Source organism: Callithrix jacchus, chromosome 14 (assembly GCF_049354715.1).
Source record: "Callithrix jacchus isolate 240 chromosome 14, calJac240_pri, whole genome shotgun sequence".
NCBI classification, from domain to species: domain Eukaryota; kingdom Metazoa; phylum Chordata; class Mammalia; order Primates; family Cebidae; genus Callithrix; species Callithrix jacchus.
The window spans coordinates 59,838,963-59,865,767 of NC_133515.1; the positions used below are offsets into that span (position 1 = coordinate 59,838,963).

Consider the following 26,805-nt stretch of genomic DNA (forward strand, 5'->3'; position numbering starts at 1 on the left):
GGTGTGTGCCACGGAGATTGTTTCCCAGCCAAAAGATGTTCCGACTCCTCAAAGAAACAGAATTAGCGCCTTTGGGAGGGCCTTATTTCAAAAGAAAATACTTCCTTAGATTGACATTTGGTTCATCTGTAAATTTACGGCATTCCCACAGCAGCGGCTGCTGCTGCTGAGCTGTGCTAGTGTCTGAAGTAACCCCGCAATGCCTGCTGGAGAAGGGAACTCAGGAGATGGGAGCAAAGGGAACTAGGCGGCTGGACGTCCTACCTGCTTGCTAACCTACGTTTGCTCTCTGAAGCCAGGCCTGCCCCAACTGAAGCCCCTCGGACGGAAAACACGAAGGTGGGGGGTTTTATCAACACGCGCAAGGTCAGGGGCGGCCTTGAACATATGAGCAAATATGCTTTAAAATAAAAGAGGCTCCTGCCGACAGAATCGCATGGGGGAGAAGGAACTGATTTATGGAGTGTGGCATTTATCAGCTCATTTCATCTGTTTTAGAGACCAAGGCTTAGAGGAAGCTGACGAAGAGGCGACTAACATCTTCATCTTCATCACGTGGCTGGCCTGTGGTGGGTGCTTCACTGAGGGGACAAAGGAATACTTGTCACGGGGCTGGGAGGTGAAGGAGCCACCATTCAGTCTGGCCTCAGAGCCTACTTTCTCTCTCCAGAAGACCAGAGGCTGAGCAAGCTGGATGAAGTAATTCAATCATGTGTCCCCAGGAAAGACAAGACTCCTAAAATCCAAGTGGGGAGATGACAGACGTGTAATAGATGGCAGCAGGAGAGGCCTGTCTGCAAGCCTGCGAGCTCTGGTTCAGAAACGCATGCTCTTTACATCCATTTTAATTAGGGCTGTGGACATTCCCTTAAGATGGGAGATTAAAACCTTGAGTGACTGTTTCCTTAGAAAAAAACAAAACTTGAGGAACAGGAACATTGGAAATAATTCACTATGACTGAGAAACTAAAATGACGACCGAAAATGGAGCAGATATCCCAGGAGAAATGTTGTGAGCCAAGACTTGGCCTCAGCCCCACTGGAGAAAGCTCCCAGATTCCCGCCCAAAGCCTGGACTCCAGAACGCAGGATGCCCCACCCTGTGGAGAAAGTCCCTGTGGACTTATGTAAGGGAAATTTCCCTTCCCTTTAAAGAACCAGTTACAGGAAACGTCACTAGTGTTCTGCCTCCCTCCTTTCTACTCCTGGACACAACGTGTCTCCGCCGTGTGATAAATATCCCCGAAAAGACAAGTCAAGGCCTAGTGGAAACTTACGCAAGCCACATGCCCCTGGGGGCCCCAACATGGCCTCTCTCCAGGATGTCTGTGCTGGGCGGAACAAGGACGCACAGAACCCGCGCTCATCACGTGGCAGCCAAAGGCCTTGTGGGTGCCGCGTGGGTAAGGGAGTGAAGGGAGCTCCTGCCAGCTTCACTTTCAATTACAGAGTCCTATGCCTGTGTGTCCTCTTCTTGCTGCGACTCGGCCCTGAACATAAGAAAAACAAACTCTGATAAGTTACACCAGCTTGAAAGGAACCCTGAAAACAACACAGGTCACTAACACAGGGGCCTTAGGAACCCAGGCATTCCTGAGGAAGCAAGTCTTCCGAGCTCCCCTGCAGAGAAGAGTCAAAATAAGGCATTACCTCGAAAAACCTGAATTCTACCAGATAATTCTACACACAGTCAATCAGCCCAGTTCAGGAGTATGAGGGGTTGGTGAAGCTTCTTCAACGTGAGTGAAAATGCCCTGAACTGCATGGAAGAGAAGCCTCAGCTACTCACACATCATGATCGCTAATTTACATGAAAGGGACCGAGCAGGACCTTTCACTTCTGTTTCCTGAAATCCTGCTTTTAAGGCTGACCTTTCACTTTCACGAAAAACATTCAAAGCTCAAACAGGATATGACACTCTTTCTCACAGGCACACCAGTTGGATTTTCCCTTTACAAGTTGAAAAACTTGTTTTTCTAGGGCGGTCTGTGTTCTTTAAGTTGGGTCTAAACCTTGAAAAACTTTGAAGCTCACATTTATTTCTCCCTAAGGGAAATCTTTATTCAGTTCTGAAAAGTAACAAAAAAGCACTTCACTTTAAGTGCTTGATCCAGAGAACTGCGAGGCAAGTTCAAGAAACACATACACACAGCACGCCAAGGGAATGAGCTTCAACCAAAACGGGAGACGCTGACATAAGGCAGGTTAAATACATGACGATTTGTAGAAGACTGAATGAAGGCTTAGAGGCAGAGTAAGAGTTATTTACTCAGACACTGCAGATGCGGTGAAACTATCTAAAAATGGGGCTGAAGGGGAGAATAGAGACCACGTACAAATGTTTTTAAAAATTGTTCTCGGCACTCCTGGGTATTTCTTTATCCCACAGAAATAAAGATTTATTTTCCTAGAAAACTCCAAACATAAATGTTCACAGTTATACTTGTAATAGCCCCAAACTGGAAACAACCCAGATGTCCTTGAGTAGGTGAATGGCTAAAACACTGTGGGACATCCATAGGATAGAGTATTACTCAGCAACAAAAAGTTATGCACTGTTGATATATGCATTATTACTAGGATGAATCTTCAGAGGATTACTTCAGTGAAAAAAGTCAATCCTGAAAGGTTACATCCTGTTGTAACCATTTGTTGGGGGAAGAAAATAACATGTTTCTAGTGAAAGAGAACAGATTGGTGGCTGCCAGAGTTTGGGGAGGGGTGAAGGTGGGGCAGCAGGAGGGATCCTTGTGGTGGTGGAAATGTTATGTATCTTGACTGAATGTCAGTACTCTGTAGGTGATATTATACTAGTGTTGTGAGCTGCTACCACTGGTGAGAACTGGGTAAAGAGGACATGGTTACAACTGCATATAAGTATTGCAAAATAGTTTAATTAAAAAAAAAAACTTCTCAATAATTATATTGGTGGTGGTAGTATTAGTATTGCTATTCTGAGTTTTTATAATATGGGATAAAACAAATGAATAATTTCAGGATACTTTAGTGGAAAATGAAGTATTTCACCATGATCTTCAATAAAGAGATAAGTATTGAGCTTTGATGGACGAGTCTTTTTTCTTCTTTGTTAAAATATGTTTTTGGTTATGGGCCATGTTTAGAAAGGCCAATCCAAAATTATAAAATATATTCACCAAAAACCAAAGATTTCACCTGAATAAAACTCAAATATAAAACTCAAAGCCCAAACATTAATATTTTAAAAATTGTTCGTTAGATAGGAATAATGCTGATTATAGGAAAGTAATGCAAATAAAGACTCCAGCACTGATCCTGCCTTTCCTATATGGACTGTACCACCACATGAAGGGAAGCATGTCTTTATATAGGAATTCCAACGGACAAAGGAATGTATCCAGGGGAACTAACACAGGATCCCCATACACAAGCAATTCTAAAAGTGCCAGGAACTTGGTGAGATGACAGTGTGTCCATCACCCAGTCTGACACAGTTTCACCTACTCAGGATGCCACAGATTGTAAGAAGCACCGTCATTCTCGGTACATCCAAAAAACCACAGCCAGTTCAAGCAGAGCCATCAGAAGACACATCCTAACTTGAGATGCTCAAGTGGGACAAAAATTGGCCTTGATTCAAGTGACAATGCCATTTCATATCCTAAGCCTTATTTTCACTACTTCTCACTCTCCAGATTTATGGAGGAGCCAGTATTATCAACTATACTAAATCACTGATAATCAGGGTAAAATAGCACAGCATTACAGCAGTAAGAAATGTGCAAACTCCTCAAAAAATGATAGTAGAGGAATAAAAACAAAACAAAACCAATTCATTACCCTCCCAGGCCTGAAGCTCGTGACCCTGTGTGGCCTTTAACTTCTGCTGGCGAACACATCTTGATGGGGGTCTTCTGACGCTCTTTTCTCGCTGCCCATCATCTTCCACATTCAGGCCTCAGTGGATCCTCAGCAAGTGCAGCAAGAGAGAACTACCACCAAACCCCAGCTTCATAACTAGAGATCTGTGAACTGCTGAAATTATGTGCATGATGCTCCACATGTATGTATTTCTTATGGGATTCCGGGACTGCTGCTATGAACTTTTTGCCATCTACACCACTTTGTCAAGAGTACAAGACTGTAATTAATCACAATTGTTTCCAAGATGCTTTGTCTTAACTCAACATTTTGGTCTGTTGAGAACGGAACAGCTTGATTCCAGCCCTGAGCATGGCAAGGGCAAAGGACTGTCATGGGAAGCAGGGGAGAAGATGGTGAGGTCTCAGTACACCTAGAGGTAAGAGAGTTAAGAGAAAGCTGATGCCACTCAGCTGTGGAGCCCAGGACCAATGCTACCTTAGACATGGTCTTTGTGGAATAACTTATTGGACATCCACAATACTATCATCCACTGCAGCTTTATGCAAGTGGCATGGAGTCAACATATCCAGATAACCCAGAAAAGTGTATCACTTGTAAATAACTCACAACTCTATGCTGACGTCAGCAAACTATGGTCCATGGGCCAAACCTGACCTGTTGCCTGTTTTTTTTTTTCACTTTTTGGTATAATCTGTACACTTTTTGGTATGATCACTTTTTAAATGATTTTTGTGAAATCATTTTAAAAAAATTAAAATATTGTGTGGTATGTGAAATTTATATGAAATTCAAATTTGTGTCTCTAAATAGTTTTATTGGAACATAGCCATGCCCAGGTGTTTAGTTAATCGCTGCCTTTGTATTATACAATAGCAGAGTTGAACAAGAGAGACAGTATGTCCTACGAAGCCTAAAATATTTACTATCTCTGTCTCTTTACAGAATGAATTTGCCAACCCCTATCTTGGAGCTCGGGTTTTGCAAGTGCTCTGGTAACTTCTTCATAAATGAAAGATAAAATCTGAATGTGTAACTACCAAACAGTCACATTTATTACTGTTCGCTGTAGTTTTCAAAGCTCCCGCACCAGACTTGCATTGAAAATGGAAGTGAGCCCAGACTGGTTGTAAAACATTTCCTTTTGCTATTTCTCCCTTTGCAATTTCCCTACTGGGCATGCACACACAGCAGAGGAAGAACAACAATAGTCACCATGCTAGATTTAAAAGCATTTAATGACATAGCATATATTTAACAGATAGGGCAAAAGTTGAGAGGTACAGGTCGTACGACTGAGCACCAGGCCTGAGCGACCACCTCCCTGTTCAGGCCCAGCCTCTGGAGTTCATTCCTATCAATGTCATTTTGATTGTGCAGTAAGATGAAAATTTGTCATTACAATAGTTACAGTGACAGAGAAATGCACACTATGTATCAAATAGCAAGGAAATGAAGCAAATTATAAAACAGTGTGGCAACACACGAGCAAGTAACCATTAGAGTAACATTACTTTGTCCAGTAAATGCTTCAGTTCCACCACTTGTACACTTACCAATGATTTAAAGGGTTTATTATACATCTAGTTTTATTATACTTTGTACTAGAATTATCTCAAACATACAATATAATGTATTTCAGCAAAAAAAAATTGAAATTACAGATTATTTAAAACAGTATCAGTTTTCTATTCCTTCTTGTATACTGACATTCTTAACCGTTGTAGCAGTTGATGCAGAAAAGCTGCATGTCGTGTGTTAGTAAGTGATGCCAGATACAAATGTTTTGGTCTGTAGAGTTAATGTGGAGCTGCACTGGCTGCAGCGAGATCGTAATATGTGATTTGTTTAATAAAGGTTAGACCCATCGTGGGCACTTCTAATAGTCAAGACTCAGGGTAACCACCGGAAGTAAATGGAGAGAGAATGGTATTGGTACATTTTGTCTCTGGTGAGCACAGGAAATATTGTTTAAGCACCGCTGCCTTGCATACCAACAGCACTAGAGGCGGGTTATTTCCAACACAGCCTCACAAAATTGAGGAACAGTTTAAATATTGAGATCTAATCTATATAATTTCATTAAAAAAAAATCTGGCCTTCCCTCTGCACCTCAAACTTTTGTAACTTGGAGATAAAGTATTTAGGTATGTTTTCCCCACCCCCCAGAAATGCTCTATAAATAAAAAAAAAATAATAACCACATTGAGGAACATTAGGCACAGAGAGTAATGTGTTGGTTCTGAGCTTGCATGCTGGAATTTCACTGAAAAGGTAAGAGATGGGCAGGAGGTAAAGGAAAGGAGTTCATTTCTTTTTGCCAAAAAGGCTGAACCGCTTCTCTTTGTCTTTCTCTTTGTCCTTCTCCCGCTTGCCGGGACTGGACTCGCTGGTGATGGTGACGACGCTGGTGGGGAGGGTCTGCGCCCGGCTGGATGCTGGCGTGCTCTGGGTGCTGGCGGACACCTCATGTTTATCAGAGGAGATGGCGGAAGAGATGGCCTGGATCCATGTATTCATTTCCTCCTGGACAGAGGAAGGGACACAGGTGACACTCAACTAAGACAGGTGGGCGTCAGGGGTTCTGGCTCCAAGACTTGGGAATGGCGCATCTGGCCAACTGAGGGGTGAGCAGAATCACTTTTGGGCACTGTCCCCAAACACACCTCTGCCTTATCACTACAGGAGAGGGAACCTGGTTCAGCCTCTCGTGAGAATTCAGTTTTACAGTACCTGAAGGTCATCACCCTGGTATATGGCCCTATAAACTTGTAAGAGCTGGAAGACTGGTCTCAATCTGTGAGGTGGTCAGATCCTACCCTAGAAGGTGCTTGTTCACATTTAAAGCATTATATGTGTTGTTTTTTCATCAATGGACCCTCTCTTTCCTTGAGGTGAGGTACCCACCCATGAAAGAGCTAGCTATGGGCAGAGGGGGCAGCAGGGGTCCCCATCACGATCCACACCCAGTCCTGGAACCACCTCACTGTGCCTCAGCCCTAGGAGGGGACAGGCAAAGATTCCCTCCATCAACTTCAAGGGATCCTGCCTGGCCGGGGACAGTGAGATCATATACATTGCCTTCTAGAGACAGAACCAAACACCTCCTAGTGCTGGTGATTGGAGCTCAGAAACCACCAATGATCATCAATTACATGAAGAACATTCTGAATAAAGCCTATCATCCCACAAACACTTTCAAACTCCTCAGTACTTGAGAGAAATAAAATTTAGAAACTTACATCGTCTTTGGCTTGGAAGAGGTACTCATTGCCATCATTTAGTCTGTAATTTCAAGGAAAAACGTCAGTCACCACTTAACTACAGAGAAATAAAAATCCCCCAACTCCCATATCCCACGCAGGACAGAAGCAGACAACAAGAGTCACAACAGAAGCGTCAACCTTAATATGTCACCCCTGAGCCTGGGGACCCCCTGGAGATCAAGAAGCCATATAATCGCGCCAATGATACACACAGGCAGCCTGTGCTTCAATCCAATGGAAGGATTTTAAAACCCCCAAACATAGCATTTGGCTTTATTGTGGCAAAGATCACTTGGATGTCTGATCACTTACTGGTCTAAACCGAGTTCAGAAGAAAGCTTTTAAACACTATAAGCCCTTTTGAAATTCTGCTGAGCTTATATCCCCTACATTCACAAGTTCCAGGGTGTCAGAATAGGTAAACAGAAAATGTCTCTTCAATTTTTCTTCTACTGTATGTCTTACAATTAAGAAGCCCTATCAGTGCGACACTGAGAGGTCCCTGGGCTTGGAGGGGACACACACTCACTCTGCAGTTTTGGAGAGAAGGTGGCTGCCTTTCCCTAATACCCCAGCTCCCTGAAGGTGCACGAAAGAGTACAAAAGGGAAAGCAGCCAAGGAGACAAGCTGCTGGTGCCTCGTCTTACAAAACATAAAGCATTCCAGGACCCAAAAAGCCTGCTTGCACCAGCAGAGCTTAATAAATCAAACCATTTGACACTCTCTCCTCTGCAGCCCTTGGCCTAGTCCTACTGGCATGAAACATAAATAAACAAAGACCAAAGCTTTTCAGATCCCAAAGCAACAGAGCAAATCAGTAAACTAGCATCCTAACTGCTAAAATGTTTATTTTTTACATTTTTAAAAGATAAAGTAATTTTTCTGCCTAATTCCAAGTGTGAGGAGAAATTCTGAGCTTAGCTCCACTCTGTAGGGAGGTGTATGTATCCTACAGGGTAGAAACATTTGGAACTAGATGGGTTTGGGGCAGCTAGAACATCTGCTGGGAGAGTCAGGAGAGGACAGGGTCCCAGGCCCCATTCAAGCATTTCCTGTTTGTCTCCATCCAGCTCCAGGATGACTCACTTGACCCATCTCCAGATAACTCAGGAGCAAAGAATAGCATCTCTTGGGTCGGAATAAGCTTAAAAGATGGGGAAACTATTTTTCTAAGCCTCTCTTAAACTGTGAAATGTGACTAGCTCTATTTAAGTCTTAGGGAACAGTAAGTGCCCGGTTATAAAATCAAAAGCTCCCTTATCCTTCAATGCTCAGCTGTACTGTTAACCACGGGGAAGCTGGTGGCTGGCCACAGTTGCCAAAGAATCTAGCCTGAGACGTGTGCCAAACTGGTTTTTCACTTTATTGGGGATTTAAAATGGCACAAGAGAGAACCAACTAATCACAGTAGTTGTCTAAGAAAACCAACCCTCAGAGTGGAAATAAACACACACTCTGGCAACCATACCACTCACGGTAACTCCTACCTTAGCTTGAATACGTGTTTCTTCTTTTTATAATCAAGGGCCACTTCGCAGACAGCTTCTTTCAAACTTACAGGGACCTCGCTGTGGTAGGGAATTCCAGAAGCAGCAGTCTTTGCATCTTTGTAGAAACCCATTTCTTGGTTATTTATGACACAATAAACATTGTGCCAGGACCTAAGCAGTAAAAAAAAAAAAAGGTTGGGGGAAGATAAAGGCTCTATCACACTCCCCCTTAAAGAACTTCACATTTGATTAACATGAAAATAATTCTCATAGAACAGTGTGAACAGCCCCCCTTCTTATTAGAAGCCCTTCCTAAATTCTGCTAACACTCAACAACAGAAAAAATTCCTCCATGGAGAGTCTGGTGAGGGCACAGAGCAGGTTTTTGAGGGCTACATCTCTCTCTTAATTTGGAGAAAAGCAAGTTACCCTCTAGTACTCTGAGCTCATTTTGATTGGTGTTTAGTGCTCTTTGCTGTAGTGCCCTCTTAAGGTAATGGGCTACAGGCCATGCTCCCTGTCTGAAACACACCTGTCCTCTAGCAGTAGCTCCTCCAGCTGCAGCTTCATTACTCATGTGGCTGGGAAATCTGACTGACAGACAGACAGACAGACAGATCCAGGGCCACCAGCACTTACAGCACCTTTGACTAAATTAGAATAAAGTGGCCTTTCCCCTATAATATGGCAAACTGTCCTAATATACTAATTTTAGCAAACTATCCTAATATACTAATTTATATATATTAACATACAAATCCCCATGTTGTCCTCAATGTGAACGGCACTTCTTAGATGTTCTGATCCCCTTGTATAGCAAATGAACAGCACGATAAGACATGGTGGTTCCCAGGTGGTTGGGTTTACTAGTTAAGCATATAGACTTTGCAGTTTCATATTCCAGCTTCGCAATTACTAGGTTTCCACAGAAAGTGAGCTTTGTTAACCACTCAGAGCCTCTGTTTCCCATCTGTGAAATAAAATAACTTGGGCTGTTCAGAGTCAGTGAATATATAAAAAGGCTGATATGGAGATCAGGTCAGGGAAAATGGTGAATGGCTTTTTACAAAAAACCCACAAGGAGTCCTAAATGAAATCATCTACTGAAGGTAAAAAATGACTCTTCAGTCTCAATCTAGCAAATTCCTTCTCCAGATGAGCTACTAAGGCCCCTTCTAGCTACTCCCATCCAAACATAACTCTTCCTTCTCTCAGTGGATAACCAGCATTCTACTCCCACTTTCCAGTGTCAGCCTGAGAAGAATGCAATGTCCAGGAAGCTACCCAAAAAATGAAACAACATAAGCACATGCTTCCCTAATGACTCAAGAGTGGCCCGCCTTATCCACTCACAGGCTGACTTTCCATCCTACTGTGGCAGCCTCTGCTGCTGTTACCTGCTTGAGGCTTTCTTATTGTGGGCCTCCCACTCGTGTTTCCGATTGAGGAAGCCTTCCATCTGGGCCGAAGGCGTCTCCTGGGTTCTGGCTGGTAAGGTGGCGGCACTCTGGGCTGGGAGGGCAGTCTTGGCTTTCCGATCAGAGGTCGGGGAGGGGATGGGGCTGGACTCTTTAGAGCTTGTCCTCTGTTCTGTAGCGCCATTGACCATTTCACTTGTGTCCACCGTATCTGCCATCTAGGGACAGCGGAGAGGCCATTCAGCTAACTCTGTGAGCCATGGGAGTGACCACATACGCTCTACCTGACTCGCACACGTGGCTGTGTATAAATGCCTGGCACAGATCGAGGCAGTACAGTAAAACCATTGCATACCCACAAAGCCAGCTGGACACCAAAGACATTAGAAGGTGGGAATGGATTAATACCCGCCCGTTTACAGGGAAATGAGAAAAGCAAAATGCCAGTATGAGTTTTACTGCACTCTACTCCTCAGATCAATAAATGTAACTCAGATCATCTCCTCTTATGGTTACTTTAAAACAAAAAGACAACGGTAACAATCACACATATTAAATATGAAAGAGAGTGGACGTTATACAGCAGCCACTTTACAACCAAGGATGCCACCAGAAGGGCTGGAAGTTTAAGCGAAAGGGCATTCACAAACAGACCGATAGACAACTCTATCAGAGCTACATGGCATTCCCCCAGAGTAAGACAAGGAAAGACCTCGGTTCCTGAAAAGGCTCTCTGGCTGTCCTCCCCCTCCCCTCAACACATTGTCATAAACACATGCAGAAATTAGGACGACAATCATGCATTTCACATCTACCATCCCAGTTAGACTTTGGAACTTAAGAGCTGGAAGGAAATGAGGCAAGTCAACAAACGTCAATTTGACCACATCTGCCAAAGTTGTATCGTGAGTGGGTTGTAGTTTGTGTTAAAGGAGCTGGAAAAGCCAATCACAGTCACTCAACACCACACAGCTATTTACCCCCAAACAAAGACAGAACCAGGGCCTTCCCCATCACGGGTTGGTTGATCACGGTGCCTTGCTGCACTGAGACGAGAAAGCCCAGAGACAGCCAGGCTTCAGCAGCTCTGACCCTTCAGGCTGGAGACGTCTTCGGGAGCGTTCCTTCCCAAGCTCATTTAAATTGTAACCCTCATGGCTTTTCGGCTTTGGAAATGTAGTAGGGTCTTGATTCATTATCATTTTCAGCCTGTGTACCATCAACTGTGTACCATTAACTGTAGCAGCCCCTGGCTAATACACCCAGGGTACGGATTAGCGAGTTACTAAAGCTGGGTGTGGCTGACACTTTAGTGGATTACAGACAACCTGCACCCCTCGTACACAGACAGACATGGAGGAGTCAATGGCACGCTCATTAGATATGTCGCCCACCACTGCTGCCCAGAACCAAAGTGACACCAAATTAGCAGTTAACAACCTTGACAGGATAAACGGTAGACTGGCCACCACCATGTGAACACTTGGATCTATCAACTCTTGGGAACTGGATCTCTCACTATTAGGTTTTATCTGAATGGCTGGGTCCAATGCTTGATTTTGAACAAAACTAATTTTTTTTTTTTTTTTTGGGAAAAGGGCTGGCGATAGCTCCAGAAGGAGGGAGAATCACAAGTTATGTCTATGCAAACTATCATAATTAGCATAAGGGCTGAGGGAAGACTAGAAACTATGGAGTTTAAGGGTGCTTTTGATTGGAACCTTTTATCCTCACAGCAATGTGGAAAATATATGATTAGGACAAAAAGACTTTCGGGGTGGAGGGGGAGCGGGGGGATGTGTGCATGCATGCTGCTTGGTGATCACCCAGGCCTTGCAAGTAACAGACTGTAGACACGTGCTTATGAGCAGCAGACTACTTAAAGAGTTCTCCTTTTCACTTTTAAAGGAGAGTTGCAGGTGGGAAAATAACTGGAAAACAAAGCCCTGAGTCAAAAGAATGTGAGTGGACTTTCAAGGCAGAAAATCTCCTCTAGTGAGATTTCAGGAAACTTCTGGTCAGGAGGAATTATGAGTTTGGTCTGGAAGGCCTGAGCCAGGTGTGAGTCCAGAGAGACATGGGGTTAGTATATACAGAAACCAGGTTAAAAAAAAATTTAGTGCTGCAGGTTTGACTTGAAAGCTGCTAGTGACAGCAATGACCTGGGTAGAGAGATGTTTCCTTGAAAACGGCTAAAATTTATCATACTTGGTCACACTGCAAGGTAGATGAAGGCCAGGGAAGCCTCTTCTGAGGGAAATTCTGCAGCAAAAATTTTTTCTTTAGAGTTAGAAGGAAAGAGAAAACCCCAAACCAGTATGCAGAGATCATTAATGTTTATGCAAATGAAAATAACTAACCAAGAAAACAAGGAAAATAAAAGGAACAAAATGAATTTTAATGGACATGTGCTTTAAGCATGCCAACAGACAACACACCACTAGAGACACACATTAAAAGCAATCATAGTGCTATGATCAAATGATGGGTACATGTGAACACATCCCCTGCAACCCCCGCCCCCCGACGTTGCTTCTCTTTAGCGATTAGTCTGAAGTGCTTTAGTGGCTAGGCACACCCGAGATATTTAAATCATGAGGTGAACATAAATGCAATGTGACAACTAGTAGCACAGAAAACACCTGATTGGTTTTCGAAGTGCACAAAGCAATGCTATTTTCAAGTGCATTAACTTGAGTCTCTGCGTCATCACTCAAAACAATAAAAAGACTTTTTCTTCTTCTGATACAATCCAATTGTTTAAAGTTCTGTTATGACAAACTACAATTTAAAAATCTAGACAAAAATAGGCATGATAGCAAATGCTAAAAGCATCATAGCACTCCTTTCTTGTGTGCTTATGTGGTTCCTTTTTTGGAGGGTCTTCTAGACACAAAACGTGTCAAATTGGGTATCAGTCCTGATGATACAAAATTTAAATACACACATACACACACACACACACATATATATATATATGAAAATATCACATATATACATATAGATCAATCAAACACAAAATATAATTTGGAGCCAGAAACACACATTAGAACTCCCTAATGACCAAAGACAGAGCAGAAGTTTTTTTCTAAAATGAATTTTGACGTGTTTTAAGGCAGAGACCCAATAATGATGCACACTAACCCCAAACATAAGAAGCTTGGCATCTATCTATATACCCATCTACAGTCAGAGTAGATAGATATGTACATAGAGATAAGGAAAAACAAACAAGATGCTATATGACGTTATCCTGACAAAAGAAAAAAAGACATGCATCATGAAATAAAAAGACAAATCAGACTTAACTCATGAAGAACACATATCAAAACAGGTTTCTGATTCCACTAACATATCTAAGTATGGCAAAGGAGCAAGTGAATGTCTCACAAGGCTTTGATGAATAATATGGATTTGGTTTTGTTTTTATCGGTACCAGGAAACCATCTCTGTATGTCACCAGCTTTTATTTCTAAGGAAAAGGATTTCTGTTAAAACATTTTCAATTCCTGCTGGTGGCCTGATAAATACCATCCTAAAAGCTTTCTTGATTGGAGAATTCCACAAAATGTCTTGAGAAAATGAACAATGAATCAGAACATTAATCCAAGACGTACAGTGGTGTTTGTCTACAGAGACACTGACATGACTTCTGAAGCCAGGATGCGTGTGAGCGCTCCCGGGCATGGTCCACCAAGTGCAACGTTCAAGTAATCAGGATGAACCACAATGGCTTCTGTTCCATTTGTTTGGAAAAACAAAAAAACAAAAAAAAACAGTTTGACACCCTGAAGTCATCGGCTGAATGGAGAGGCATGGAAGTCTGAAAGGCAGACTTCTAAAACATGCTGAGAACCCCTGTCACTTTCTGCATCCCGCATCCCAGCAGCATTGACAGGGAGCGAGACAGAGGTGGTGGCAGCAGTCAGTGGGCACTTTACTCCTGAGGCTGGCTGCAACATCCGTGCAACGAAGCCTACAGTTTTCAATTCAGGACTTGGCAGAAAAAAAGTGAGAGAGGAACTGGTTTGTAAAAAGTAATAAATGACCCAAGGGTCTGAAACGTTTGAGATTGTGTGCCTAAAATTAAAATAGCTTCCAGAATATATCCAACTTCCCCGCTTCCTTTTGTTTTGTCATCTTCAATAAATGAATGTATCTTTCATGGAATGTTACACAGCTGACTTTAGGCTTTAATCTTAGTATAGATCATCTCCCTCCTCATACACCAGTCTTCCTAGTTAATAGTAAACTACTGCAGGTTAATAACCTCGGTAAAGGGAGCTGCATATAGCACAGTACAGTGCCCTGTTAGAATAACTGAAAGTGTCATACCTGTTAGATTCTAGTGTTCTTCTCCATTATGCTGTAATCTCATTTAATTTCATTTCAATTACTCATGTAAGGATTTTGCTGTAAAATCTTAATAAAGTAAAAAGCTCACAATAAATAAACAAAAAATAAGTATGCTGCTTTAAGGCAACTGGGCATCCATCAGTTAAAAGAGTCAAACATGAATTAAATGCAAACAAATATGAAACCAAGGAAGGCTATGACTTAAGTAAAAATTTTAACATTTTGGGTGAAGTGGAAGCCAAAAAGTCAAAACCAAGAGGATTTGGAAAGGGTGATTCTTGACAAATGGTAGTGAATTTCACAGTCCAGACCATGGCTGGTCACTGGCTGTCCGTCTGCTATTAAAGTTTTTGTAGTTTTGGTACGTTTGAGAGCGGTAACTAACCCGTGGAGATCCCTGTTCAGCCGGCAAACCGTTTTGGGAAACTTGTTCTCCTTTTGAAGTATCCCTGTTAGGGAAGGGGGAAAGGGAGGAGGAAGGAAAAGGAAGAAGAGGAGAAAGAGGAAACAGTAAGAGAGGGTGGGGAGAACATCATCACTCAATTTTATTATGTGCAACCCTTTCACATAATGTAATTCTTTTTAAGTCTGAAACTTCCAAGTGTTTAAAATAGACTCTAGATAGAAAATATGACTACAGAAATGTCCCATGCCCCATACCCCACCAAATAAAGGCAGCATTAGAGGTTGCCATGGAGCTCTTACCATAGCAAAATAATTAGCTGTTTGAAAATACAGAATAATTGCTGCCCTCTGTGTGAAGTTACTTAGAACTTTCAAAGAGCATCACCACAAAACCACTGGCCTAACATTTGAACAGTTCACTCCATGCATTTAACCATATGGAAGTTCTGAGCATCCTGCGTGTGCATGCACACGACAAGAAAGGGCAACGAGAAAGGGCACTGTCTACATTCTATTTCTGCTACCTACATAGCTGTGTGACTATGGACAAATCGGTGTCCTCCAAGGTTATTTAGGGGTAACTATACAGACTTTAAACGGTTTGTGGAAGCAATCAACAGTCAGGGCATGTGGTTAGGCCTAGCAAAGCAAGGCTTCCGAAAGATCCCCATAAACCTCATTGGCCACTGGGGCTAAAGGCCAAGGCTCTGGAGCTGCTGAGACTCACCACTGCTGCTGGGACTCGGCTTCCTCTGAAACCTTCGTGCTCGGCTCGGGAGAAGGCGGCCGCCTCTTCCTCTCCTCTTCCTCTTGCTGTCTGCGCACTTCCAGTAACTCCAACTAAGAGAAAACAGAAGGATATTCGGTAGAATCCCAGACTCTGCCTCTTTTCAGAAAAAGGTTCTAAGAGCCCAGGAAGTCCTCCTGTCTAGTTTGCTAAACTGGACCATACTGGACAAGAAGAAGCTCTAACATCCTGAGCCAAATGGAATTAGGTTCATAGGAACTGCAGCTACAACCTAAAACTACAGGAAATGGTCTATTCCATGGACTGGCAAAATTCCTGTGAGTTGTTTGCAGGACCCCTGGGAGCATGGGTTTAATTTCTAAATTAACTATGCAACTCTCAACTCTGCTGAGGAGGAAAGTACCTGAGCCTGAGGGTTCATGCTGGACTCTCCAGGAGAGCTCAGACAAACACCAGGGACAGAGCTGCAATAATTCTTAAGGAAGCCGCTTGTGCTGTGGTAGGGATCTGTGTTCAGCCAAAACCCAAACACATTAAAAAGCCACAGAATAGTCTAACTGAAACAAAGCCATTTCATGAGTCATATGGATGCACTAGAAGTACTCTGTTTTAACACAAACGTATGCAGGAACACTTTAAATGCTCAAAACTGGAAATCAGAAACACCATTTTTGTACACTGCAAAGCATTAGCTTTCTACCAGGAATGCAAGAGTCTTGGGAGAGAAAACACTAGTGCACAAATCCTATTCTAAGGCCTTTATGTTGGCAGAAGAAAGAGGATCAGGAATAGGGAATTAACAACAGGCTAGGATTAAGCTTCTATTTGATGGGAATTCGAATTCTGAAATTCTAAAGAAAACTTTAAGGCCATGCCCCTTTAAGTACAAAACTTTCATGAGTTAGAGGAGAATGGAAGATTTGAAGAAAAAACAAATGCCACCAATCAATCCCCAGGAAGCTATTATAAGGGATTATAAATCCAAGTGCCCAGGATGTGACTGAGGAGGTAAACAGTCCTGACCCTCTCCCTAGGTCCTGCTCCACAGGAGCCACCCATTTAAGAAGATCCTCACTGCTTGAAAAAAAAAAACGAAACAAAAAAAAACAAAACCGTGCAATTGTGTGAATTCCCTGGTCTAAGAGGCAAGCAGGAAGAAAAGGCTGCCCATGGCACCAACAAGCAAAGGGCCTAGCTGCCACTTACTGTAGTCAGCCTTTCCAGGGCGGAGAACCTCTCATCCCAGGTTGCTGCAGACTTTTCAAATGCCTCATGGCGCTTGATGAGCTTCTCCACCTCGTCCACGCTCTGGCCTATCTCTCGGCTGGATAGGTACGGCTCCTGTCCAAGCAGCCAGGCCTCAGCCACACTGGCGTCTCTTGAGAACTGATGGACCTCCAAAACTGCACAGGGTACCATGAGTTAGTACACGTTGGCCAGGAGGTGACCCGGCAGTCAGGACAGCCTTATCTCCTGGCACTGCTGCCCTCTGGTGATGGCTACCTGCATAACCAGTTATCGTCTACTCTAGCCCTGTCTAAGGCAAATGTAATGTGAGCCACACAGGCAACTTTCACTTTTCTAGTAGCCACATTAAAGAGTAAAAATAAATAGGTGAAATTAATTTTAACAGTGTATTTCATGTAATATGTATGAAATTATCATTTCAACCTGTAACCAATATGAAAAAAACTATTGAGATCTGTTACAATCTTTTTTCTTCTAAATTTAAATCTGATGTGTATTTTATACTTATGGCATACATTTACTGCACATCTCAATTTGAGACATTTCAAGTTCTCAAGAGCCATATGTGGGACAGCAGCTATTATACTGCCCAGCACAGGTCTATAGTGAACGCTTTGCTCACTCATCCCCACTTGATGAGCTAAGCCTTCAGAGACCTGCAGGAATTCACAATCTACACCTAGCCAGATGGTGCAGGCATTTTTAACTCACCCTCTGTTGGGTGGTAGTTCTGTGTTTTATTGTGGGGTTTTAGAGGGAGAGAAAAATATGGGAACACTACAGATGGTGGGAACCAAGGCTTCTGCTCTTTTTCATTCATGGAACACTAGTTCTACTCTGGTTAGGAGAAGGCAGGTTAGAATCTGGCTTTGCACTATAGATAACGCTGATTTTCGCTGCATTTCATGCGGCAAAGCCTGGGGTCATTAAGATTAAAAATGAACTGTGGGCAGCATTAGTGTCCCAAGGAGCTGGCTAGCTGTCTGCTTTCAGTACCTTGGTAGCCTCCAACATGGCTACATTAAGAAGATGCTACCTCTGCACTAGGTACTTGTTGGCTTTTCAAGGCAGGGACTGTGCATGTCATCACTGTGTCCCTGGTGTACAAGCTGGTGCCCAGTTCAGTGTATAATGTGGGTTTTGCTGAACTAAATGAAATTGCTCCATAATTCTCAAAACATACATACCAAATCCTTCTACAAAGAATGGTCAAAAAGTGGGATTTCTGAGGGCTCTGGGCCTAACAGAGTATGCTATCAAACTTCTCAGAAAAGGCCCTTGGATTTGGTTTCTACTAAACACCTAGACATGCACAGATGGGGTTAGAATATAAGGACAGAGCCCAGAGCTCCAACACAGAATGGCCAAGCATGGTAAGCAATGCTTGAATTGGGCTGTTAGTGCTCATACCAATTAAGAAATGCTATTCCCAATAGTGTACATTATAAACCCTGTATTGGCTCACATATTTCCTTATAAAATGAGAAGTAAAAATAGAATCTAATTCACAAAGTCACTCTGGGGAGTAAATACAGAAATATATTTAAAAAACCACAAAGCACAATGCCTTGTTCACAGCAAAACCTTAATGGATGTTAGTTTTTATTTTATTACGTTATCAACATTCCACTAAGAGCACCAAATATAAGACTTAATGAGACCAACTTTCCACCTTGTTGACTCTGAAGAATTCTTGAAGAAAAACGGGGGAGGGGGCTTCTATCTGTATTCTCCCAGGGAGGTGCCAAATTGTCATCCCTCTGTCGTTCCTAAAGAACACCCAAATCCCACCTATGACACTGAGATCAATCACGGGGTGAAAAAATGACTATGCCATAGGAAGCTTCTTAAAAATAGTAGTTACCATGAAATGGTGAAACGGGGCACTAAAAAGGCATCTAAAAATCTTTCATTAATAACATTAATGAATTAAAAAAGGAAAATAAACTTGCATGCTTTCCATGGATACCCAAAAAAGCAGAAAGATAAAGTATGTCCTTACTCAATCTTAACCATTCCCATCGGTCTTCCCACTTGTCGATCATTTCTTTCCTCTTTTCTGTCAACTGCAGTAACTTTTCCTTGATCTGTATGAAAAAGAGAATCCCCAGGACATCTTAATAGAAGCACCACATCTTGATGGGGCATTTTATACTAGAAATACACATTTTCTGCAGAGACCACCATTAAGCTGGGAGATATCTAAGGACTGCTCAGTCTGTCTGGGGACTGGGAGAGGAGAGAAAAGCACGGCAGTGCTCCTTCCAGAAGGGGCTGGAGGAAGGCGGGGCAGCCCTGCTAAAGCTGCTTTGTTGTGAGGAGGCTCCCTGCAGCAAACACATTCAGGACGGGGAGAGCAAGAGGGACAAAGCCCTGACCTCTTGGAGAGGATGCCCATTCCCATGCAGGGGGCCACATACTCAACAAATAATTTTCCTCTTTATTACCATCGTCCTAACCATACTCACCAACCATGCACTCAACAGCAAACTGATCTAGGACATATTCAGTGGACAAGTGGCATCACCTAGAAAGAGTACTGATGGGGGAAATAGGGAGTCCATTTTTCAATCTGTAGCCCTAAAAAATTATCTTCTGTGCCACAGATTTACCAGCCTGGGCCTAGAGTCTGGCATAAATGTATTAATGGACGCACAGGAAAGAAGTTTTAAAGTGTGTGTGTGTGTGTGTGTGTGTGTGTGTGAATGTAAACACATTATCTATGACACAAACATACATATAAAAGGAAGTCATTTTATATCTTGACACGAGCTGCATTTATCCTGCAGCTCTAAAGCAAAGTAGCACCCTACCTCCTCAGATGCATAGTGTTTTCTCGCCAACAAGGATTTCCCAAGTTCAATGCAGGTTGTGAAACTGTCATTACGTGCATCAATTTCAGCTTTGATGCCTTGATGATTATTCATTAAGAGTTCAACAGATGATACATCCCTAAAATTAGACAAACAATGCCTCCATTAGGAGATCAAGCGTTTTTTAAAAAATGCGTAGGTTTTAAAACAAAATTAATTTGAAGGAAACTGATGATCTTTCTGGTCTGAATCACTGCCTGAGCTTAGGTTGGGCCACTGGAGCCAAAGCACAGTGACAGCACAGTTCAGGACCAGCCAGGCAACCAAACTTTAGAATATGGCTACTTTTGTTTTTGCATGCATGTCTGAATAATTCGAAATAGTTGCTAGGTGGGTGCCAGAAAATACTTTTACTTTGCAACGCGAGTCAGAAAAGATTCTCTTCTAGAAAGCAGAGAAGTTGTAATAGATGCCCAATCACACCCTTGATGAGTGAGCTGTCAAAGATTCAGGATGTGCATATCAAAGAGCAGCTAATACAGTCTCCTTATTCAGACACAGAAAGAGACACAGGATGGGAACCAGCCCAGACAGCAGCAACCAGCATGGATCAAAACCTACTGACCCTGATCCAGAAAATATAACTGCTTCAAAAACACGTATAATAAAAATATTCCTTTTAGTGTGGCATAGTTTATTTCTCAATTACAGTGGGGGCTGGAGGTTAAATATGTACTTCTGTGTTCATCTATTAACTTCTCTTCACTAATTTGCATGAAATGAAACCAATGATACAGGAAAAATATTAAATAACCCAGGGACACCATTAAAGCAGATGTTGAGGATGACATTTTTAGTAATATGCATAAAAAGGAGATAGAGTGGTTTTTAATCCAAAAAACAAGCACAGAAAAATAACTCAGAAAAACCATATCATTGCAAAGATGGGGCAGTTATTTGTGCCCAAGGTATGCGGCTACTTGAAGCACGAGGTCCTACTTCAAGCATGGATGTGGGCTAGAGGGCCTGAGTGACTACAGAACATGGGAGCCAGGAGTGGGGAGAATGGGAGAGGCTTTGATAACCCCAGGCCCCCCGTTCACTGGTAAAGGTGTTCAGGAGGCAACCGAAGCATGGGTGCTGCGCTCCCCATACTCCAAGCACCTCCCCATTGGCGCTCAGGCCTTGAGGCTCTCAGGCAAGAACTGCTTTCACAGCTCCTGCTTCTCACTGGAAAACTTCTACGTTTTAACCAAGGGCCAATGAGTCCAATTTCCTCCAGGCTGGAAGCATTACCTTGGCTTCTCCTGGGCCTCGATCTGCCGGATGACATCCTCCATCCAGAGCATGAGGTCGCGTACCATGCTGAAGAAGCGGAACTTGTCCCCCGTGTCCACCAGCCTCACCCTGCGGCTCTCACAGGCGTCCAACAGGGACTTCCAGGCTTCCAAGACCTCGTTCTCGCGCTTCTGTATGTCGTCAGCCTTGTCACCTGCATAGGCTGCCTGGAGGCGGGCTGCATCCTCCTGCAGCTGCCTCACCTGTGAAGCCACGTGGAAGATGAGTGAGGTCAGCACATGGTGGCCTTTCCACTATCACCCCAACCCCTCTTCCACTCTGCTGATACAGTAAAGGGGGCACGGAGTCAAAACATGGCCTGTGGCCCTCAAAGAGCCCTCAATTTCACTGGGGATATCCAAGTTTTCTATAAATCTATTCAACTACATTAGTAAGTTCTGCATGAATGATAAAACAAATGAAATGCTACAGGAAGACTGGCAGGAGAGCTTAGTCAGGAAAGTCCTCTGGAGGCAGCCTGGGATATCTGAGTGGGACATATTCAGATATAGTTAAAAAAATAAATACCTAATCTGCTACCTCAGGGTAAAGATAAATGTTTTTATAAAGAACGGCAAACTGCCATGAAGAACACATTTTGAAAATTACTTCCCATTGCTATGTGAATATAATGTATGTATTGCCTATAGTTCTCACCATGGGACTTTTATACTCAGAAAGTATAAAAATGTGGCATCCAATGTGGTTAAAATAACTAAATGTTAAAGAAGATGAAACTTGAAATAGCCAAATTTCATCAAAAACCTTGTAAAACTGAAAGTTAACATTGAGAATTGTGATTTGGTAAACAGAGCCAATGATGTACTTCTAGTTACATCTACATATTTTGGTTATCCTTTTCAGCTATGACAGGCAGAAGGAAGGGAGGGAGGGAGGGAGAAGAAAGGAAGGGAAAAGAAAAGAAAAAGAAGGGAGGGAGGGAGAAGAAGAGAAAAGAAAAGAAAGAAGGGAGGGAGGGAGAAGAAGGGAAAAGAAAAGAAAAAGAAGGGAGGGAGGGAGGGAGGGAGGGAGGGAGGGAGGGAGGGAGGGAGGGAGGGAGGGAGGGAGGGAAAAAAGAAAGGAAAGATAAGACCAACAAACCAATATAGAAACTGGCATAAAGAGAATGTTCAGGGAGCAGGAAGTGCAAATGGGTCTTAAACATGAAAAGATCCTTCATGGAAATACTGTAATGTGTCATCTATTAATTGGCAAAAATCCAAGTGTGATGACATATTTGTCAGTGATTTCATTCTTTGTAGACAGGAGTGTTAACAGGCTACAGCTCCTACAGAAGGTAAATGGGCAGTACCCCCAAAAATTATAAATGCAATACCTCTGATTTTTGGATCCTACTTTGGGGAATTTATCCTACATATATTCTTGCATATTTAAAAATGAAATATGTATAGATTATTTACTGCAGCAGTGTCTGTAAAAGCAAAAGACTAAAAACAAAGTAAGTGTCCGTTAGTGAAGGACTGGGTAAACTAATGATGGTTCATCCAGCAGGAGGCTCCTATGTAGTCATGAAAACGAATGAGGAAGGGCTTCTATGTAGTCAACATGAAAAACACACCAAGATGATTAAGTGGAATAAACAGTGCAGACAATGTGCATAATATTCTTCCTCTGTAAAAACAAAAATAAGAATACACTCTTACCTTTTTTGGGGGACAGTGTATGTCTTTATAACTGAAGCTGATAAGTGCAGCTAATTTTATAAATTTTCTCCTCTTACATGTCTTATATAAAGTACGTAACATTACTAGTGCCACACTTGTGCACAATGTCTAATTAAAGATATATACATAGAGGGGAATGGACACCCAATCATCATTTACTGATAAAGCTGCATGATCAAAGAAGTCTGCAGATAACTGTCCTGGATGATGAGAGCTTTTAGATGTCTGTGAGAGTAGTGTTTGGAGAAATGCTAAGTGGAGTAAAAGGGGGTGGGGACAGACAGCACTAGGGCTTGTAGGGAGGTGGATTACTGATTCCTGATTGCACAGAAGGACTTCAGGTGACAATAGGTTAAAAAAAAAAAGTAGTTTCTGCAAAAGATGCAAAGAAGAACCAGTGGGCTTTGGTTTCCATTGTAATTTGATTTTAATATCCCAAGTGACTTTTGGAAATATTCTTTGATTATGCCCAGGTTTAACTTGAATTATAATGAGCAAATTCCTAGGAAATAATGTGAAAAGCTAATTTTCCTACACAACGAATCACATTTTTTAAAACACCTGTTTCCGTGTGTCTGGTTGTTTTCTATAAATTTCTTCTCCCAATAAAACGTAAAGTAGAAGAGGATAACAAGTGAAAATTTCCATAAATATTAACTATTGCTTTGTATAAACACTCAAGATCTTCATCAGTGCTATGTGTCACTCCCACTGCTCCTGTGCAGAATGGAGACAGTGGCAGGTCAAACTGGCACAAAAGGAAACAACCAAAGGGGAAGTACCACGTGCTCCTGGGAGCCTGCATAAACAGCCTTCCCTGCTCTGTTACTCTGTGAAAATAAACCCAGATCAGGTCAATACCTGCAGTAAGACACACATCCCTTTTACAGCTATAAACATCATAGCCCAGTGGGTGTGGTGAGGTGCAGACTGTCAGACTCGAAGGACTAGATTCCCACCCTGCATGTTCCAAGACCCTTCTTGGGCTTCCTCATCTCTAAGTCTAAGGAGGTGAAGGGATTTAATGAAAAAATGAGACCGCAACTCCACTATGTCTCAACTGTCTTTCAGTTCTAAAAGTAAATGACTTTACAGGTGCAAAGGAAAGACCTACGCTGCTAAGGTGTTTTCTAATTCTGTCTCTAGGTGTCCCATGTTTTCCTAAACTTTTGTAATACCATAATAATTAGAAAACATTTACAGAAATCTCATTATGTTATATTATTTTGCATCTCAATCCCTAAACTATTAGGGAACCAAAGCTTAGAGAGGTAAATTAAACTTGCAGTCACAGTGACAGGAATTAGGAATTAAGAGGAATTCTGCTCATGTACCCCAAAACCTAAAATGCAATAAAAAATTTAAAAAAAAAAAAAAGAATTAAGAAGAAGTGAGAGAGAACAACAACCAAGGTGGTCCCTTCACAGAACAAATCCCAAAGTATACCAAAGCCATCTAGAGGCTGAGGCAGTAGACTGGGTCAGCCCAAGGCTGTATATGAGCGGCCTGTTTCTGTAAGTAAAGATTTACAGGAACACAGCTAGCTCATTCATTTTCTCACTGTCTATATCTGCTTTATGCTACAATGGCAGAGGGCAGAGCTGCAACGGAGAGTGTGAGTCTCATAAGCTGAAAATATTTACTACTTGGCTTTTAACAGAAAAAGCTGAGATAATCTAGATACTCAGTATACTCTTAACAACAAGAACAAAACCCCTGACATCACCACGGATAACATCTTTAATAAAACTGGCTTCTTCTCTAGTACCATGAAACTTAGAAGAAAAAAAATACAATTTGTTTTTCAACTAAAAGGCCTAAGACGAAATAAGAAACTGCAGAGATCAGAAAGGAAACTAGAGAGTGACTACACCAGATTTTGCTATATTGTTACTACTTTGTCAAATATCTTTTGAACAAAGCCTTAGTGCCAGTCATTTTATACTGGGGACCAGGCATGCTAAAATGTTAGAAATCCAGTTTTTCTTTTTCCAGGCATATAACTTAGAACCCAGTTGATAAAAAATAGTAAGGTATTATTTTGGAAATTGTTCTGGATGAATATGCTAACATAATAAAAACTCTCGCTGAGGCCTGTGACTCACTTGTGTCTGTGTATGCATCAGGTTTATTTAATTATGGGGACACTTGTCTAATGTTTGCAAATGTGGCAAATGTAGACTTTTATGGACTGTTAAGTTCTCCCAAATGAAGCACTATTACAAAGTGGGTACATGTATGTGCTTAACTGGGACAATTCTTTTGAGGTAGAGAGAAAGCCTCCCTACCACCCATGGGTGGCTGCCCTACCCACCTGTGTGCCCAGAGCCTGGATGTCATGCTCAAATGTAGTGTGCATTCTCTGTAAGGTCTCCACTGTGTTCTGATCTCTCCCAAGCTCCTCAGGGAGTTTCTTGTGTTTGTCCTGTATACGCCCAAAGATCTCCTTGGCATCATGGTAAAACTTGTGCAGTTCATAGGAAGCGGCAAGGATCTGTGTTCTTGTGTCAATGAGCTCCAGGAGGTCGGCCCAGGCTTCGTTGAGACCATCCTTCCATTCAGCGATGGTGGCGGCATCCGAATGTCCAGAGTTAATGAGTTCATCTGCCATGTGATTGACCGTGTCCACGCGCTCCTGCCCAATGTTCCCAGTATCTCGGGCAAATTCCCGGAATCGTTCTTGTAACATCTGAAACGAAGATGGGTAAGGAAATCAGTGAGCCCATTGTGAACTATTTCTTGATCACATGAATAGCCTTTGGAAATAAACTGCCTCTAAGCAAGATGTAACCATAATACTCATGACTTAAGAACAACAGATCCTAGTTCGAGAACCTCTTAGCAATCAGGTTTCCTTCTTGCTCCCTGCAGCAGAGTGAGGCACTACCTCCACCTCCTTTAACTACTGGGGGAAGGGGTACACAGAGAGGTTAGCCCATCTAAATGCAAGTCTCCTGCTTATAAAAGAAACACCACCTAAAAACTAAACCCCAAGACCTCTGATTGGAGTCCAGGGCATCTTATCTGGTCACAGATAAGGAATGCAAATGGGCCTCCACACCATCGCTCACTGCACAACCAACTCACGCACTGTCTGAAGTACTTGCCGTGACATGCTCATAGTCCTGTCCCAGTTCATGGGACCCTGCGACCACCTCCCTCTCAGCGATCCACTGTTCCAGGTCGTCTACTTCCCGGTTGAGCTGGAATAACCTGTGTCTCTCATCTAGCTTGCCTCTCCTCTCTTCAGCAAGGTCTTTCAGACCAGCGTACAGTTTATCCACTTTGGACTGCCGCATGCTAATGCGTTCACTGAAAAAGAAAGGGAGCATTGGGGAGAAAAAGGATCTTAAATGTCAATTTTCTTCAGGGAAAAACAAATGAGGTGGAGATAATGGGAGAGCATATTACATCATATTCCTCAAAGGAAACTCTGATTAACTTACTTAGCATGAAAAATAAAACTCTGGCCACAATTTGAAGTCACTTGAAGAGCCAATATGTACATAAGGTCAGTAATTAAGGCCAAAGGCCATTCCTAATGTAATAGTGGGGGTAGGTGAATGTAGCGGGTAGAGGGGGAAATTCTCTCTGCACCGCTGGCTTTGCAAATCAGGATTTCCTTTGATGTTAAAAGTTAATGCGCTTCTTGGAGGCCTTGGTAGCCTAGAGCTGGCTGCCTTTGACCAGCACATGAAGACATGGCAGCGCTGGCAGGATGCCCAAGCCATACTGCAGAAGAAGCGGGAGGCTGAGGCTTGGCTACTGTGGGCCAATAAGCCTGATAAGCTGCAGCAGGCCAAGGATAAGATCCTTGAGTGGGAGTCTCGGGTGACTCAGTATGAAAGAGACTTTGAGAGGATTTCAACAGTGGTCTGAAAAGAAGTGGTAACGATTTGAGAAAGAGAAATCAAAGGACTTCAAGAACCATGTGATCAAGTACCTTGAGACACTCCTTTACTCACAGCAGCAGCTGGCAAAGTACTGGGAAGCCTTCCTTTCCGAGGCAAAGGCCATCTCCTAATGGACCAAGGACCCCAGAGCCCACTTGTGTGATGCTGCCTTTTTATACACTGTCCTCCTCTACACCTTGATAGATCCCCCCATCCTGCATCCTGCATCCTGCCTAGGCTGGACTTAACCCCTTCTTCCCTGTCCCCACGACCACTGTCCCC

The 26,805-nt window shown here is 42.7% G+C and overlaps 1 protein-coding gene across 21 annotated transcripts in view; it reads right to left on the reverse strand.

The window, feature by feature from the left end:
• Positions 1-5,082: 5,082 nt before the first annotated feature.
• SPTBN1 (spectrin beta, non-erythrocytic 1) overlaps positions 5,083-26,805 on the reverse strand; it is a 216,361-nt gene continuing 194,638 nt past the window's right edge. For 20 of the 21 annotated variants that reach the window (XM_002757747.6, XM_078349340.1, XM_035272578.3 and 17 more), the window contains 12 exons: positions 25,738-25,942; positions 24,945-25,319; positions 20,904-21,148; positions 19,608-19,746; positions 18,797-18,881; positions 16,753-16,949; positions 15,526-15,638; positions 14,779-14,842; positions 10,017-10,255; positions 8,617-8,790; positions 7,105-7,147; positions 5,083-6,388 (listed from right to left, as the gene is read on the reverse strand). In XM_002757747.6, the coding sequence (XP_002757793.1) occupies positions 6,170-6,388; positions 7,105-7,147; positions 8,617-8,790; positions 10,017-10,255; positions 14,779-14,842; positions 15,526-15,638; positions 16,753-16,949; positions 18,797-18,881; positions 19,608-19,746; positions 20,904-21,148; positions 24,945-25,319; positions 25,738-25,942 (2,098 nt within the window). In that variant the 3' untranslated portion in view covers positions 5,083-6,169. Of the gene's footprint in view, positions 6,389-7,104; positions 7,148-8,616; positions 8,791-10,016; positions 10,256-13,487; positions 14,843-15,525; positions 15,639-16,752; positions 16,950-18,796; positions 18,882-19,607; positions 19,747-20,903; positions 21,149-24,944; positions 25,320-25,737; positions 25,943-26,805 lie in introns of those variants that run through there. The other variant, XM_003734732.6, reaches the window with a different exon arrangement.